At 54.0% G+C, this 14,900-nt stretch overlaps 1 protein-coding gene across 2 annotated transcripts in view; it reads right to left on the reverse strand.

The window, feature by feature from the left end:
- Window positions 1-2,785, reverse strand: part of SLC25A48 (solute carrier family 25 member 48) — a 39,516-nt gene extending 36,731 nt beyond the window's left edge. The window contains exon 1 of one of the 2 annotated variants that reach the window (XM_080804285.1): window positions 2,545-2,785. In XM_080804285.1, the coding sequence (XP_080660411.1) occupies window positions 2,545-2,590 (46 nt within the window). In that variant the 5' untranslated portion in view covers window positions 2,591-2,785. Of the gene's footprint in view, window positions 1-1,793 lie in introns of both variants that reach the window. The other variant, XM_080804286.1, reaches the window with a different exon arrangement.
- Between the last annotated feature and the right edge of the window lie 12,115 nt (window positions 2,786-14,900).

Below are 14,900 nucleotides of genomic sequence, written 5' to 3' on the forward strand. Positions count from 1 at the left end.
GGAGTGAAGGATTTCTGTCTGCAGGGGTGATTTAACCAGGTAAGGCAGTCCTGGAATATGAGACGGGTAGAGGGGCAGAGGAACAAGCTAACGCCAGAACAGACATGTGCTCTGTCTAGAACCTCCAGACCCTTCTCAGTCCCTCCTTCCCACAGAAGTGGGTGGAGGCAGAAAGGTGAGAGGCAGAAGGAAACGAGTATTCATTCTATAGGAGCCCCTCTTAGCAGGGAAGAAAGGACTTCTGGTTTCCAGATTCTAGTTGCTTCACTATGGGCATCCCTTAGCCCAGGAAAGCAGCCTCCGAGCCCACCTAGGACATGTATCTCCCTGGTCATTCATTAGCCCATGCATCTGAAAACAGGGAATGCAAAGATCAGAAATGGGACCATCAGGTCAGTGGTTTCCAGACCTGAGGGCCTCATAGACCAGTAAAATTTCCAACAAAATGTAAAGGATGTCATGGTGGAATTTTATCCTGCAAGTTCATTAAGAAAGAAAACAGCTAGAGATGAGTACAGGGGTTAGGATGGCCCTGGTACCAGGCTGTGTGGGTTGGAATTCCAGGGCTCCAGCTAGACGCACGGCCTTGGGCAAGTCACTGAATGTCTCTGTGCACCCATTTCCTTGTCAGTAACATGAGGATGTAATAATGGTAGCTACCTCACTGGGGCTACAAAGAAATATACACTAACAGACATGAGACCATATACTGTCTGATTCAATTTGCATAAAATGCCAAGAAAAGGCTAATTTATTGAGCCAGAAAGTAGATTCAGAAAGTTGCCCAGAGGGAGAAGGAGGGCACGGAGTTTAACTGTGAATGGGCATGAAGGATCTTACTGGGGAAGAAAATGTGCTAGAATGAATTTATGGTAATGGTTGCACCATTAGTAAGGTTGCTAAAAATCACCGAATTGTATACAAAATTGATGCACAAAATAACCTCAGTGAAGTCACTTTCAAATTACCTGTGGCACTTCAACAGCACCTGCTATTGACTTAGCATTCAGGTATGATCCTCATCCTCACTCCAGGGAAGCAAGAAAACCCCCAAATCAAAAGACAACAACAAAATGATAACATCAACTCGCAGAATAAAGGACAATCCACTATTTACTGTGTGACTCGGGGAGGGTCCCAGGATCATCAGAGACGTGAAGCTACTCGGACAGCCTTACCCTCAAATCCAGCCAGGGACAGCCCTTCTGAAGTTGGTCTGGCTATGTAAGGGGACAGCCTGAAGTAGGGACGGCTCTCCCCTAGAATAGCTGACGGTTGTCCAAAAAGGGTCTGAATAGGGCCAGTGGGCCCCTGGGTAGCACCCCTGACCCCATGGTGAGGTTAGGAGAGGAAGATCTAGAAAGCCTGTACAAAAGAACTGCTTATGGTGAAAGGGACCACCTATGCTCATGACAGCGAGAGGCAGGGGCCCTGCAGCCACCTGCTGGGGGACAAAGACAGGAGGAACCATCAGAAAGGGATCCTGGAATGCTATCTGGTCTGTTGTTCTTTTCGTTTCATTTTCATTTTCCTATAAATCTCCTGGTCCCCATTTCCAGAACACTTGGTGGGGCACAAACACACTAATTATAGCCTCTGCCTCAGCACCTCAGGTTTTTGGTTTTGTTTTTGCTTTTGACTTTGGGCAGAGGTTGCAATTGCCAACATCCCTTTTCCGAGGATCCTCTTAGATGGGGCCAAAAGAAAGATAACATTTTACAGTAAGGGCTAGTGCTTCTGATCCCCTCCCCAGGCCCCATCAGTAGCTGGTAAAAGTAGAGAAATAAACCTACTGTAAAGAGACGATCAGAGAAGCGAGGAAATGCATGCAACTCTTGCCCAAGCAAACCCATCCGGGGCCCAGCAGACACCGGCTCCAGGAGCGGCTCCAAAGCAAAAATGGCTCCAAGAGGGCCGGGAGGAAAAACCGGACAGTCAGTGAATAAAAGCTGAAAACTGGAAGGGTTTCTCCTATCTGGCAATGGGCACCTGCAGCCAGGCGCTGGGCTCCCAGCTCTGCGCCCCGCACCCTTCAGCCGGGGCGCCCTCTAGGGCCGGCCTGATCGCGAAGCCGGACTCCCCATCCCGCGCGCAGGACAACCGATACCCTCACCCAGAAGTTCTTGCAGCTGTGTCCTCAAACTCACGCGCACACCCGGTCTCCGAAGGGTGTGTGCGCGCCTGGGCGCTCCATTGGCTGTCGGCTTCGACGGCGGGTTTAATAGTTACCGGAGACAGTCCTCGGGATCCTCACTTTGAGGCAAAGCCGCAGCTCAGAGGGAACCTGCGAAGCTGGCGGGGCAGCGGGCGAGGGACAGCAGGCATGGGAGAGCGAGGCTAGCAGGTGCGGGGCGGTGGAGCACTCCGGCAGCAGGCGGCGAGCACGGTGTGCGCGCGGTGGAGGCTCAGGGGTGCGGGGCGCCCAGACGTATCACGGCACGGTCTGTAAACTCGGCCGGGTCTCTCTTTTTCTCCCTGGCCCGGACGTATCCTGCAAGCACACTCACCTCCCGGAGGTTCCCTCCCATCCAGGCTGGGGCTCACCTCCGATCCAGCCAGCCGCGAAGTCCTCCAGCTGGAAGCTGCCCATGGCCGGAGCCGCGGCGCCTCGCGCTCCCAGAGCCCGGTCGGTGCCCAGAGTCCGCGGCGCATGCCCCACCGGCCCGCGTGTCGGGGGAGGAGGTGGGAGACTGGAGCGCGCCCCAGGACCTCCCGCTAGCCCTGACTCTGAGCCGCGCGGCGATTAGTCGCCGCGCTCACCTCTCCAAGCGCCCGCCGCCGCGGCTAGCACGCCCCCAGCGGACCTTAAAGGCGCCGCACCTCGCCGCTCCCGGACACTGGGGCCCGGCGCGGCATTCCCTCAACGCCCCTTTCTCCATCGCGGACGCCGGGCCACCTCACACCCTCCACGCCTCGAGGCGAAGATGCCGGCCCTGCCTTGTTCACACTTTCCCCGAGACACTGCAAGAGATGTCAGGGACAGTTTTGCAAAATTCATTAGAGGTGGAAAGGGAGGCTTTATCCCAAGTCTAGAAGAACGTGATCACAAACACCAGGAGGTGGTAGGATCATTTAAAACAGTGCTGGAGGACTTCTAACTGACTGCGCAGGGAGCAGCTTAGCCCCAAGTCCTTAGTTTTCTGAGGAGCTGATTGAAAGCTAGAAGACGGTTCCGCTGTGAAAGACACAGGACACAATTTTGCAGGCCCTTTTTGGAGGTCAAGGACTCTTCCTTGGCCACACCCTCCACACCCCTCTGGCTAGTCCCAGGCTGCAGAACCCTATCTATTCAAGAATAAAGAGTGTGTGGAAAGCACCTAGCCCAAAGTTAGACTCAAGTCAGCTCAAAATAAATACTTGCTATCTGGATGTCTTCAGGCCAGAGTCTGTGCCCAGGGCCCTGTGCATGGTTCCACTTCCTCCTCACAGCAGCTGGGAGCAGGTATTAGGATCACCCCAGCCATGGGTCAGTTTTGTGTGTCTGCCTGGCCACCCAGCAGTACCCAGTGATTCCATCAAACACTAACCTAGGTGTTGCTGTGGAGGTATTTCTATAGATAAAGTTAACATCCAAAACCAGGTGACTTTAAGTATGGGAGCCTATCCCTGATAATCTGAGTGGGTCCCACCCAGTCCGTTGAAAGGCCTTAAAGAGCAAAATGGAGAGGCACCTGCCTGGCTCAGTGGGAAGAGCAGGCGACTCTTGATCTTGGGTCTGGAGTTTGAGCCCCTGTTGGGTGTAGAGATTATTTTTTAAAAATAAAAATATAAATAAATAAATAAATAAATAAATAAATAAATAAATAAAATTAGCTGCACCTGGATGGCTCAGTCGGTTAAGCCGCTGCCTTTGGCTCAGGCCATGATCCCAGGGTCCTGAGATCAGGCCCCACATCACGCTCCGTACTCAGTGGGGAGCCTACCTCTCCCTGTCACTCTGCTGGAACCCCTTGTTTGTGTTCCCTCACTTTTGCACTCTTTCCCTCTCTCTCAAAAAAGTTAGAATTAATTTTTTTCATTAAAAAATTTTTTTAAAAAGCAAAATGGAGGCTTCCCTGAGGAAAAAGAAATTTTGCCTGTGGAATGCAGGGTCAGCTCCTGCCTGAATACCTCCAGCTTTCCAGCCTGTGCTCCAGATTTCAGACTTGCCTAGCTAGACCCCACACTTAACGTAACATATATATGTACCCTGCTGATTACTTCCCCAGTGGAACCCTGTGTGCACCTGACACAGCTCTGACAGCACTGATTCCAATCAGCCGTGGGCTTTCTCTTCTGTCTTCCAGCCCCGGGAGCTGATGCTTACTGCCTTCTCAATCATGTACCATGCAGCACCCAAGCAAGCAAGCACCTGGACATTCAGGGTCGTGTCAGATTTTCAGATACAGCTTTCCAGGGGCCTAGCTCCCCTCAGATCCAGGCTCAGCCTACACGGTCTGCTCTGGGCCACCCAGGAAGGCTGAGAGGTTTTCCTCTGTCCCTCAAATATCCTCTCTGCAGGTAGGCTCTGCACCTAGCCAGAACCCAGCCAGAACCCAGCCAGGTTCTGGGGCACGTGGCCAGGCTATGTGGAGGTGCTTTTGGTGCAGTGGGAGTTCCCTGACCTCCTTCCAAGAAGGAAGGTGATTTGATGCTGGTTTCCAGCAGGACACCAGCCCTGGCACCCCTCATGGTGAGGGGCCTCTCTAGAAGGGGCCTCTGCTGGGTCTGCTCTTCTCCTGCTGGCACGTCTATGTCACCTCCTCCAGGCCATCATGCAATAGCCACCCAGGCCTCCTTCTTCCAAAGCAAGATGAAGTCTGGCCAATGAGGCTTGCTGATAAGGGCCAAGAAGCCTGCTGAGGAATCAGGGCCCACCATGGGCACTGACCCCCAAGCTGTGCCCTACCTACCAGGCCTGAGCTATGTGCCAGGACAGTTCCAAGACACGAATGGTCTCCCAAGACGGGCCCTTTTGTGAGTTCATCACTGAACAAGTCAACAGGTGGAAAGGCCCACTGTCTCAGAGGACCACCAGGCCGATTGTCATTTCTCAGTCCCGTGTCAGCAGTAACTTAAAGTTCCTGAGTTGGCAGGCAGTGGCTCTGAAAGCTATTGCTTAAACTGCTAATGAGTGCAGCAGAATGGAAGGAGTGGGCTCCTTTCCAGAATCAACCACTATGCTCCATTCCCAGATGAGTGCCACAAATCTGCCCACGAGGCACATCACCCAACAGGCAGGGGGAGGACCCAGGTCCAATGGCAGTCACAGGGCCGGCCTGGAGCAACCCAGACCACTAGGCTGGGGGACCTGGCAGAAGGCTCACTCTGAGTAGTGGGTCTGGTCTGTGGCTGACTCCCGGCTTCCCTGCTTAGGAGCATTTGGAATGCTGCCATGCACATTTATAGTCTACCCTTGCAAGAGAGAGGGTTTGGAAACTGAGGCACAGAGAGATCAGCTCCCTGAGTTGCCAGGGCCAGAGAAGTCCCCCATTTCCTTTCTCCCTCAACTCTTCCCGAGAGGTACCCTCCTGGAGCGTTTCCCGCTGCTGTGGGGTATGCACGTGGGATGTGCTGCTAACACCTGACAACCAGCGGCCCACTTCCCACCTCTCATTTGCCTTTTCAGGTGATGACTTTCCTGAGCACCTACGATGGGCCAGTCTCCACTCTTGGGAGCTGTCAGAGAGGAGGCAGTCTGAATTGCTCACAGGGAGGCAACGGTGAGAGCCCTGGGGAGGGAGCTGTGTGCCAGGCAGCTGTCAGGGAAGCCTCCAGGCCTTGAGTCTCTGGGCTACACCCAATCTATCCAGCCTCATGGCTCTGCCTCCTCAAGGCTCTCTTAGCCAAGCCCTCCCCTCCCACCCCCAGACCCCTACACCAGCCATGCCTGAGCCACACATGCCTGAGCCACACAGTCCTGAGCCAGCTGCTCCTGCCTCGTGGCCTGTGGCTGCGATCCTGCCTCCTGCTCTCTTCCCTTCTGGAAGCCCAGCCCTGCTCAGCTATTCTCCCCTTCTCTGCTGTTCCGCTCTCCCTCCTTGGTGCTTCCACCCCTGTGTGGACCTCCATGAGGTCCTCAGGACCCTCATCAGCACCCTGGCCCAACCATGTCTGCATCTCTCCACTCACAAGCCCCACATCTCATCTCCCACTCAGACCTCACACCTTTCTTTACCCAACACCTCCACCTGGGTGGCCCCACATCATCTCTAATGTGACATGTCCCTTGATGAGCTATGTAACTCCCCAAGTATTCCTCTTTTCCCACCCAGCCAGTCACCCGAGCCAGACCCTGGGTGTTGTCTGTGATTCCTCTCTGCCCCAGGCCTCTTTCCAAAAGCGCTCTCCTCCTTGGCCCTGACGTTCAGCCCTTTCTGGCCTCTCCCTATATGGCTGAGCCCAGGCCTGTGCCACTGCCTGCCTAGATGAGGGTGACAGAGGCCCTCTGCCCCATCCCCTGTCTAGCCTCCCGCTGCTGCCACAGTGAGTTTCTGAAGCCTTGCACCTGCTCTGGCCCTCCTCTGTTGGGGGACCTCCAATGACTCCCCATGACCTTGAGCATAACTCCAACACCCCAGCTAGGCATGTGGGCCTGGGTCTGGCAGCCTTTCTACTTCTTACTTCATACCATACCTTTCTACTTCTTACTTCATACCATACCATACCTTTCTACTTCTTACTTCATACCATACTCATACCATCTCCCCTCAATTCCTACCAACTCCCCCAATTCCTACCATCCCCCCCAAGTTGGGCAACATGTCCTCCAAATCCCACCTGCTTTCCACATACGACTGTGCATGCGTGTTCCCTTCCTGTGAATGCCTTCCCCTCAGCTTCTCTGGCTAACCCCTCTACCTGACCCATTTGAGACTCAGCTCAGCCCCCACCTTCTCCTGTCACACCTTCCGTGAAGCACTCAACACCACGCTCTGCCCCGGATCCGCTCTCTCTCAAGTGTATTTCCAGAATATCTCGGGCCTATCCATATCACAGCTGCCACACTCTAAAGGTTAGTCTGTCTTCCTAAGAACAGGGCAGTGCCTTATTCTCCTGTAAACCTGCAGTGCCTGGCACAGGCCTGGTGGCCAGTCACCACTCAGTGGGCTGTGGAAAAGAAAAGGCTGTGGAGCAGAATTCTGAAAGGCCTGCTGACTACAGACAGCCTCAGAAGGAGTCCGGATGGAAGGCAGAGCAGAAGAGGCCCTGGTCCTTTCTTGGCATGTCACAGAAGCCTGGCTTCCTTCAGGTCCTCAAAGCTACCAGATGTTTTTCCACCTCAAGACCTTTGCCTTAACTACTCCTGCTTGTGGCTCCCTCCTCTTGCTTTTCTGGAGGAGAGCTCCCACTTCCTTCAGGCCTAAAGTGAAACGTCCTCTTCATAGAGGGCTCTCCAGGCCCCTGGGCCAAGGTCAAGTCCTTGTCCCTCTTGAGGCATCCCTGTTTCTCATTCCACCCCTTACCATGTTGGTCAGTTCTCGTGCAATGCCCAGGAAACCTCGGAGCAAAGGACTCTTCTGAATCACCCACCACCACTGTGTCCTAAGCCTTGGCCATGGAACAGATGAACAGGAATTCCTGATCGCTGAATGCAAATGAATTAAGTGGAAACACATGTGTATGCTGTATTTTTCTTTGGGCATTTGTACCTGCTGCATCCATCCTGTACTGGTCTCAGACAGTGGGAGGTCTCTGGTTCCTTCCAACTCTAATGGAAAGGGAAAGAGCTTATGGTGGTTTTTAAGGTGCTGTTCAAGCTTCTCACTTGGGGCGACATTCCCTTCATTATTGACAGTTGTTTGGGAAAGTCTATTCAAAGCATGTTCAGACTGTATTTGGTCCAGCATTAATTCAATTTGATTCCAAGTCAAGAAACAGAGTTGCAGGGCTGGGAAGGGCTGGGAAGGGGCAAAGCAGCCACTGGGAGAATGGGCAGCCTGGGCTCTGCTTCTGGTGCTGCTGCTGCCTCCCTGGGCCCCATGGGCAACTCCAGCCCTCAGTTTCCCTTCCTGTCTTTTGGAGAGTACAGATAACTTCCATTGTAGGCAGTAACCAAAAAGTATGAAATTCTGGGCCACCGTGACACCAGCTATGCATGTCTTATGAAGATGTGCCAGCAGAGAGTGCTGTTGTCCAGCACTTGGGACTCTCAGGAGGAAAAAACCAGCTTGGCCTCTCCAGAGGGAGTTTCCCGGCCCAGATTCCTCTGCCCTGGGGCTGGCAGTGCATACACTTGGGCAGTGAAAGAGGAGCTGAGCTGGGAGGCTCACAGGGATCTGAAGGTGCCAGAGGGGACATCTGAGGGGACTGAAGAGGATCCATCTGAGGCTGTGAGGAGCTGACTGTACTAGGGGGGAGAATGCCCCAGTAAAGAGAGATGACACCCCCAATCTCTTCACCTGCCTTGATTCAACAAGACGGCAAATGTACCAGGGTCTTTTTTTTTTTTTTTTTAAACCAGGGCTCCAAGCTGGCCCAGGACTATATGCTCCACCTCCAACATCTCATTGTATTCTGTGAGTAAATTCCCCATTTTATAGCTCAGAGGAGTAAGGCTCAAGGAGGTTAAGCAATTTCCCCAGAGCCACACAGCCAGTGAATGGAGGATTATACACCTGCTGTATGACTCCAGGGCCCAGCTCTTAACTAGAGTGCTGCCTCTTGGCCAAGACTCAGAAAGTGGAGACGACTTTTTCCAAAGCCCTTTCTTGTCCCCATCCCTGCCCTGGCCCATCTGCATAAATGTCCTAACTTCTGTGATTAATTTCCCCACCACCAATAAGATGGTATGAATATTTGCCAACCACACTCATATTCTTAGGGCTTCTGCAGCAGATGCCCCAGTAATCACGGGGAATGCCCTGTGATATCCTCTGTCCTATCCTCCCTGACAGACTCCCCTGGGCTGAGCTGGTTCTGTGCACATCTGAGAGCAAGGACACCCTGGTCCACCTCGGGCTTTTCTTCTCAATTCCTGGACATCAGTGGACTGGTGCTGAGGACACGTGGAGGCTGGGCAGGTCAGGGGACCAGGTAGATCTAGAATAGATGGGTTTCTATAGGAGGAAAGGAGCATGGAATGGAAAGAGGGGTGGAAAGATCCAGAACAGCAGTTGAGACCACATCCCAAAGCCCCAGCTGAACACCTACTGGGGACCAACCTGCCAGGGATACAGAGGGCTTGAGATGCTGACAGCAGGAGAGAAGTTTGTGTTGAAGATGTGTGGCCAAGCTCTGCCATGTGGTAGGTCTCCCCAGCATGTGTTCTTCAAACATCAGATACAGGGTCCTGCAGGGGAGGCCAGGAAACCCCCTACTCTGGATGATCTGAAAAGAATATAGGCCAGGAGGGACAGAAGAATGTCTTGAGGACACACTCAGAACCCTCAGGAGGGAGGTGACCTCTGGGTGGATCCTAAAGAGACAACCTGGGCTTTGACCCATGAAGATAGTAGAGAAAGGCAGGTGGGCAGAGGGAAGAGCCTGAGCAATGCCAGCCAGGGACAGCGGGGCACCCTGAGGAGCCTCCTTGCTGTGGAAGGGGAGGCTGAAGGCTTGGGGTCTCATGGCAGAATATTTTAGCCAGCAAACTGACTGTAGGTGGTCTCAGTCTTTGTGCTGCTCCCTGTGAGGGGACAGAGGACCCGTCTTGCAGCCATCTGCATCTCACCGAGACAAACCTCCCTGGCCCTTGGGCTCCTTGCAAATTAGCTTTTGCTCTCAGCAAGGACCTGGTCATCTTGTCCCAAAAAAGCGGAGGCCTGTGCTGGTCAAGCCTCTCAGAAGGGCTATGGTCTCCCTCCCCACACCTGCCTGGACAGTTCACTGTCACGCCAGGACACGCATACCTGAATGCCCTCTGCCTAAGGGTGGTGGCCAGGGGACAGGCAGGCAGGAACTAGGACCATCAGTACCTTCCACGCCCAGGGAGAGCACAGGTCTTCCCACTTGCTGTGCATTGCCTTAAGGAGAGCCACAGGGTGTGATAAAACCCACAGCTCTGAACCCACCCTAATCCTACTGTTCTCTGCTCCAGGGTCCCTGTGAACGTGGCAAAGAGTAAACTTCCCATTGTTGAGCGAGTAGATATTTTAAAGAACTCCAAAGACATAACAATTTTGTATAAAGCACAAAGGAAAAATTTGAAAGAACAAAATCCCAAACCATATGGATTAGATTAGAAAAGAGAGATTTGCTAAGTGCCAAAAGCTGTGGCCAGGGAGGAGGCTCAGGGGAGCCAGCCCTAAATGAGGTACAAGGCCCCTTGGGGCCCAGGCAGAAGCGAAGCCACCCACTGCACCACGCCTGCAGCTCTCCTGTGACATCAGCCTGTTCTCCTCAGGGTGACTGCCAGCCACAGCCCCACCTTCTCCCTCCAGCACGCCAGCCTCAGTGAACGAGCTCGCTCCTGACGTGAGTCACCAGAATTGGGCTCTGTATCTCGTATGACAGCGTTTCGGTAGCCATGTCCAAGAGGGCACCCGCGTTCACCATTCATGCCCTTGTGAGGTCTCTCCACACTGAATGACAACTCATCGGCGTGATCAACAGAGTATGCCAAAGGTAACAAGCCGTGACTTTCGAGGCTAGGTGGGAATCAACATTACAGCTCTGTCTTGGTCTCTGGGATCACTTGCTCTGGGGGAAGCCAGTCACCATGCTGGGAGGCCACGCCAGTGCCCTGTGGCGAGGCCCACACAGGGAAGGACGGAGGTCTTCTCCCAAATCACCGGCACCAATTTGCCAGGCATAGGAGTGAGCAAGCAGAGCCTCCAGCCCCCGTCCAGCCTTCAGATGACCGCAGCCCTGACTAATACGCTGACTGCAACTTCACAAGACACCCCAAGCCAGAGCCACCCAACCAAGCTGCTGCCAGGTCCCTGACCCTCATAACTGGGAGAAAATATGTGTATGTCATTATTTTAAGCCACTAAGTTCTGAGATGATTTATTACAGAGAATTCAATATCTGATAGAAGTAATGTAAGCATTATGTTAATGTTATGATCTAAGCGTAACAGTCAAGGGCATGGGGTCTAGATGAGACGTGTTCACAGCGAGGCTCTACTGTTTGCTGTGTTCTCCCCTCGGCTACTTAATCAACCTGCATCTTGACATTCTCATTTGTGAAATGGGAGCGCTAATCATACCTAAATGAAATCATTCTTCTTTAAAATTTTTTCAAAGATTTTTATTTATTTGAGAGAGAGAGAGAGAGAGAGAGAGAGAGAGAAAGCATGAGCAGAGGAGGGACTGAGGGAGAAGCAGACTCCCGCTGAGCAAGGAACCCGATGCAGAGCTGGATCCCAGGACCCTGGGATCATGACCTGAGCCAAAGGCAGCCTCTTGATGGACCGAGCCACCCAGACACCCCTAAATGAAATCATTCTTAACTCATCATCAATGCCCATGAGTGCTCAGCCCCATGGCAGGCACACAGAAAACACTGGAAGTTAGTTGGTGCTTATCCTTTTTATGGCCTCTGTGTCCTGCCATGTGTTCGTGCATGTGTCTGTGTCAGCACAGAACTCCCAGCCGATGCCACCTGGACCGACGAGCAGCAAGCCACCTGCTCTTCCACATAAGCCCATTCCTTCAACTGGGACCTCTCCTGCCCCAGATCCTTTCTGTGAACCCCTCGCTCCAGAAAACTCTCAGTCCTGAAACACGGGAGGTTCTCTTCAGCATGCGAGCCAGTTAGGCTCGTTCAGCTCTCTTGGGAGTGCTGGCAGGTGGCCCTGCTGAGGCTTGGGAGGCCACTCGCATGGGAAGAGGAAGCCACATGGCTGACCCAGCTTGGACTGCACAAGGAGAGTTCTAACACGCAGCCAGACACTTCCCAACCCAGTCCGTTTCTCTGAGGGCAGCGAGAGCCCAGGGATGCCAGCTGGCTGGCCCCAGCCCTGTGGAACGTGAAAGGGGAAAGACCAGTCACCCCCTCCAAGAACAAAGCCAAGGAGCCTTCCAGCAAGGGCACCTAAATGTCTTCACCCTACTGTCAACCCAACCCAAAGGGAAGTCATACAAGTGCCTCAGAAAAAAAAATTTTTTAAGTGCATTTTAAAAAAGAAATTCTTGGATGTGACTGAAGTACAACCGACTGATTTCTAGCGCGCGTCCTCTCAACTTTGCCATCCTCGGGAAGACTGGGGAGCCGGTGAGGGTGTCCTCCTGGGTGGAGGAGGAACAGGAATCCAGCCATCAGGGGTGTACGGGTCAGAGGGGAGGGGAAGGGACATGAGACCAGTGCCGCGGGACAGAGTGGCTGTGAACGTGGGTACCAAGAGACTGTTTCGAACAGGAGCCAAGTTCACAGTCTCAGGGGAGTGGGGGCATGTGCTGTCATCATAAGCACGTGCTTCAGCCTCAGGGCCATCCACCGTGCTCTGGGTGAGCCTGGAGTTTGGGGTCAAGGCTGGGGCACCAGAAAATGTTATCCCCAGAGGTCAGGGAGGCCGGTCCTTGGTAGACATGTGTTACGTTGCTTTCCCCTGCTTGCTGCTCCAAAGTGCAGTGAGCCAGGCAAGGGAAGGGGGCCTGTGGAGGAAGGGAAGGTGGGATGGCCTCCAGGGAGCGTGACAGGTGGCAGCTGGCTCTTCCCTTGCTGTGTGAAGACTCACTGAGGAACGGTGTAAAAGAAAGGGTTTTAAGTACTCAGGCCCCAAGGACAGACATGGGTATGAATCCCAGCTCCACTATTGGTGAGCTGTGTGAGCCCAGGCCTGTAGCCTACCTCTCTGAGCCTGTTTCTTTAACTGGAGGATAGAGTTGACCCAGTGTCTATCCCTAACCCATAGCAAATACTCTATACATGGAAGCTGCATGTATTTCTCCAAAGTATCACATTAGGGCATCAATTCCAACCCTCATAATGCAGTGACTTAGTCTCTGGTCTGTAGCCCTCCATTGTTTGGTGGACCCTGCTCTCTGCCCCTGAGCCTGGAGCTCAGGCTAGAGCAGAACCAGGACCATGGGGAGGTCTGAGTGCTGGGCTAGGCTGACATCCCCTTTATGGAGCCCCTTTTGGGCTGCTGCACTCCATTTGTCATCAGGAAGTTTTTCTGGCTAGCAGACCCAAGGGAGCCCCTTTGGCTGGGGGTGGGGGTCACTTCCTGAGGTTGTGGATGCAAGGGGGCACAGATTGAGTCTCTCAATTCCTTGGAGAGAAGGCAGCTCCCAGGCCTGCTGAGTCGGACACTGGTGTGGAGCTACACACCGGCAGGTTATGGGGTCCCCTTGTTTGCCCCCACCAAGTAGACTGAGGGGGATGGAAGGGCCTGCCGGCCTTTGGGCTCCTCCTGCCCTCTCTGCGGGTCCTAGGCACTGAAGCAGGAGGTCCCAGGTCAGTTCGGGGAGCCTCATCCCCAGCCACCTTCACCTCTTGCTGAGCAGGTACTGGGGCCCATTCTTTGGGGGCTCCTGCTCCCTCACACTGTGGCCGTACCAGGCCTGGGCAGCTCCCCTGCAGGGTCCCGGCTCCCTGACAGAGAGGAAGGAGGCCCAGGGCTGGTATGCAGCTTCTCCTCAGGGGTTCTGTAGTATGGCACAAATCCCGATGCACAAAGGCCGGGGCCCCTGAAGGCAGCATCACTGGAGAGAGGGACAGTCAGGCTGCTGTCATGAGAGTGACCTGCTGAGACCAGCAGGATGGGGCAGCAGGGTGGTGTAGAGAAGGACACAGGGAGGACGCCTGGGCTTGCCGAGACAGCCTGTATGGGAAGGAGACAAGAGGGTGAGCCAGGCCCGCAGGTTTGGCTGGAAATCCAGGACTGGCCTTGGGCCTGCAACCGCACAGCAGCGGTAGGGTTAGGAGGCTGGCCTGTTCTGTAGACCGGGTGACACTGAGCAGGGTCATCCGGCCTTCTGGGCCTCCCTGCAAGAAGGAGTGCATCCAGGATTAGAACCCACTCATCCTGCCTGCTCTGTCTTTGCAGTCAAGGCATTGCACCCAGCTTTGTGGGGCTGCTAGTGGCTGGTAGTGACATGCCAGGGTGCAGGCTTGGGGTCAGATCCCAGGTTTGCTCTCGCTAGTAATGTCTTTGGCCAGTCATTTAACTTCTCCGAGGCTCATTTTTCTCATCCGTAAAATGGGAATAACAATCAGGCCTCTCTCATAGGACTATTACTAGGACAAGTGAGATGATGCACAGGAAGCATCTGTCTGGGTGCTGGGCAGGTCATGAGGACTAAGATGTTCCTGTCCAGGAACACAGGCTAAGCCTGGTGTAATCAGCGCATTACTGTATGTAAGTCTCACCGGGGCTCTAAGAGCAGCTAGCTGTACTATTATCTCTCTTCTGCAAGGAAACTGAAGCTCAAGGGGCTTAAAGACACCACCCACCCACCCCCCCGCCACAAGTGGCTGAGCTGGGATGAAGCGAGGTGGTCTGTGTCCAGGGGCTTAAAGACACGCCCCCCCAACAAGTGGCTGAGCTGGGATGAAGCAAGGTGGTCTGTGTCCAGTCTCTGTACACTTTGTTCTGGGAGGCCCAGCAGACCCCAGTAGTGGTGCCGGCCTGGCTTACTGGGTTAGGTCCCAGGACAGAGGTCTGAAGGATGCCCGGGGCCCCTCCCCATACACCCCCACTCACAGAGCACCCGCAGCTGACGGTCATCCTGCAAAAGCAGCCAGTCAGGACCTCCTTCCTGGTGTGCGGGTGTCGGGAGCCCCCATACAACCTATCAGGAAGGACCAGGCTGGGAAAACTCTCCTCCTTGGAGCGGTAGTAAGGGAGGAAGCCGCTGGGGGGTTCTGGGTCCTCAGGGAATGGTGCCTCTCTAATGTTCTGGTCCCTGCAAACCTCAGGCAGCGGGGCTGGCTCCTCCACAGTCAGGAGCTTCCCATAGGTGCGGAAGAAAGGCAGGTACTCCGAGGCCACCAGGGAGCCATGGGGGAGATCCAGGCTGCTGAGAGGCTCA

Source organism: Martes martes, assembly GCF_963455335.1.
Source record: "Martes martes genome assembly, chromosome: 5".
Classification (NCBI taxonomy): domain Eukaryota; kingdom Metazoa; phylum Chordata; class Mammalia; order Carnivora; family Mustelidae; genus Martes; species Martes martes.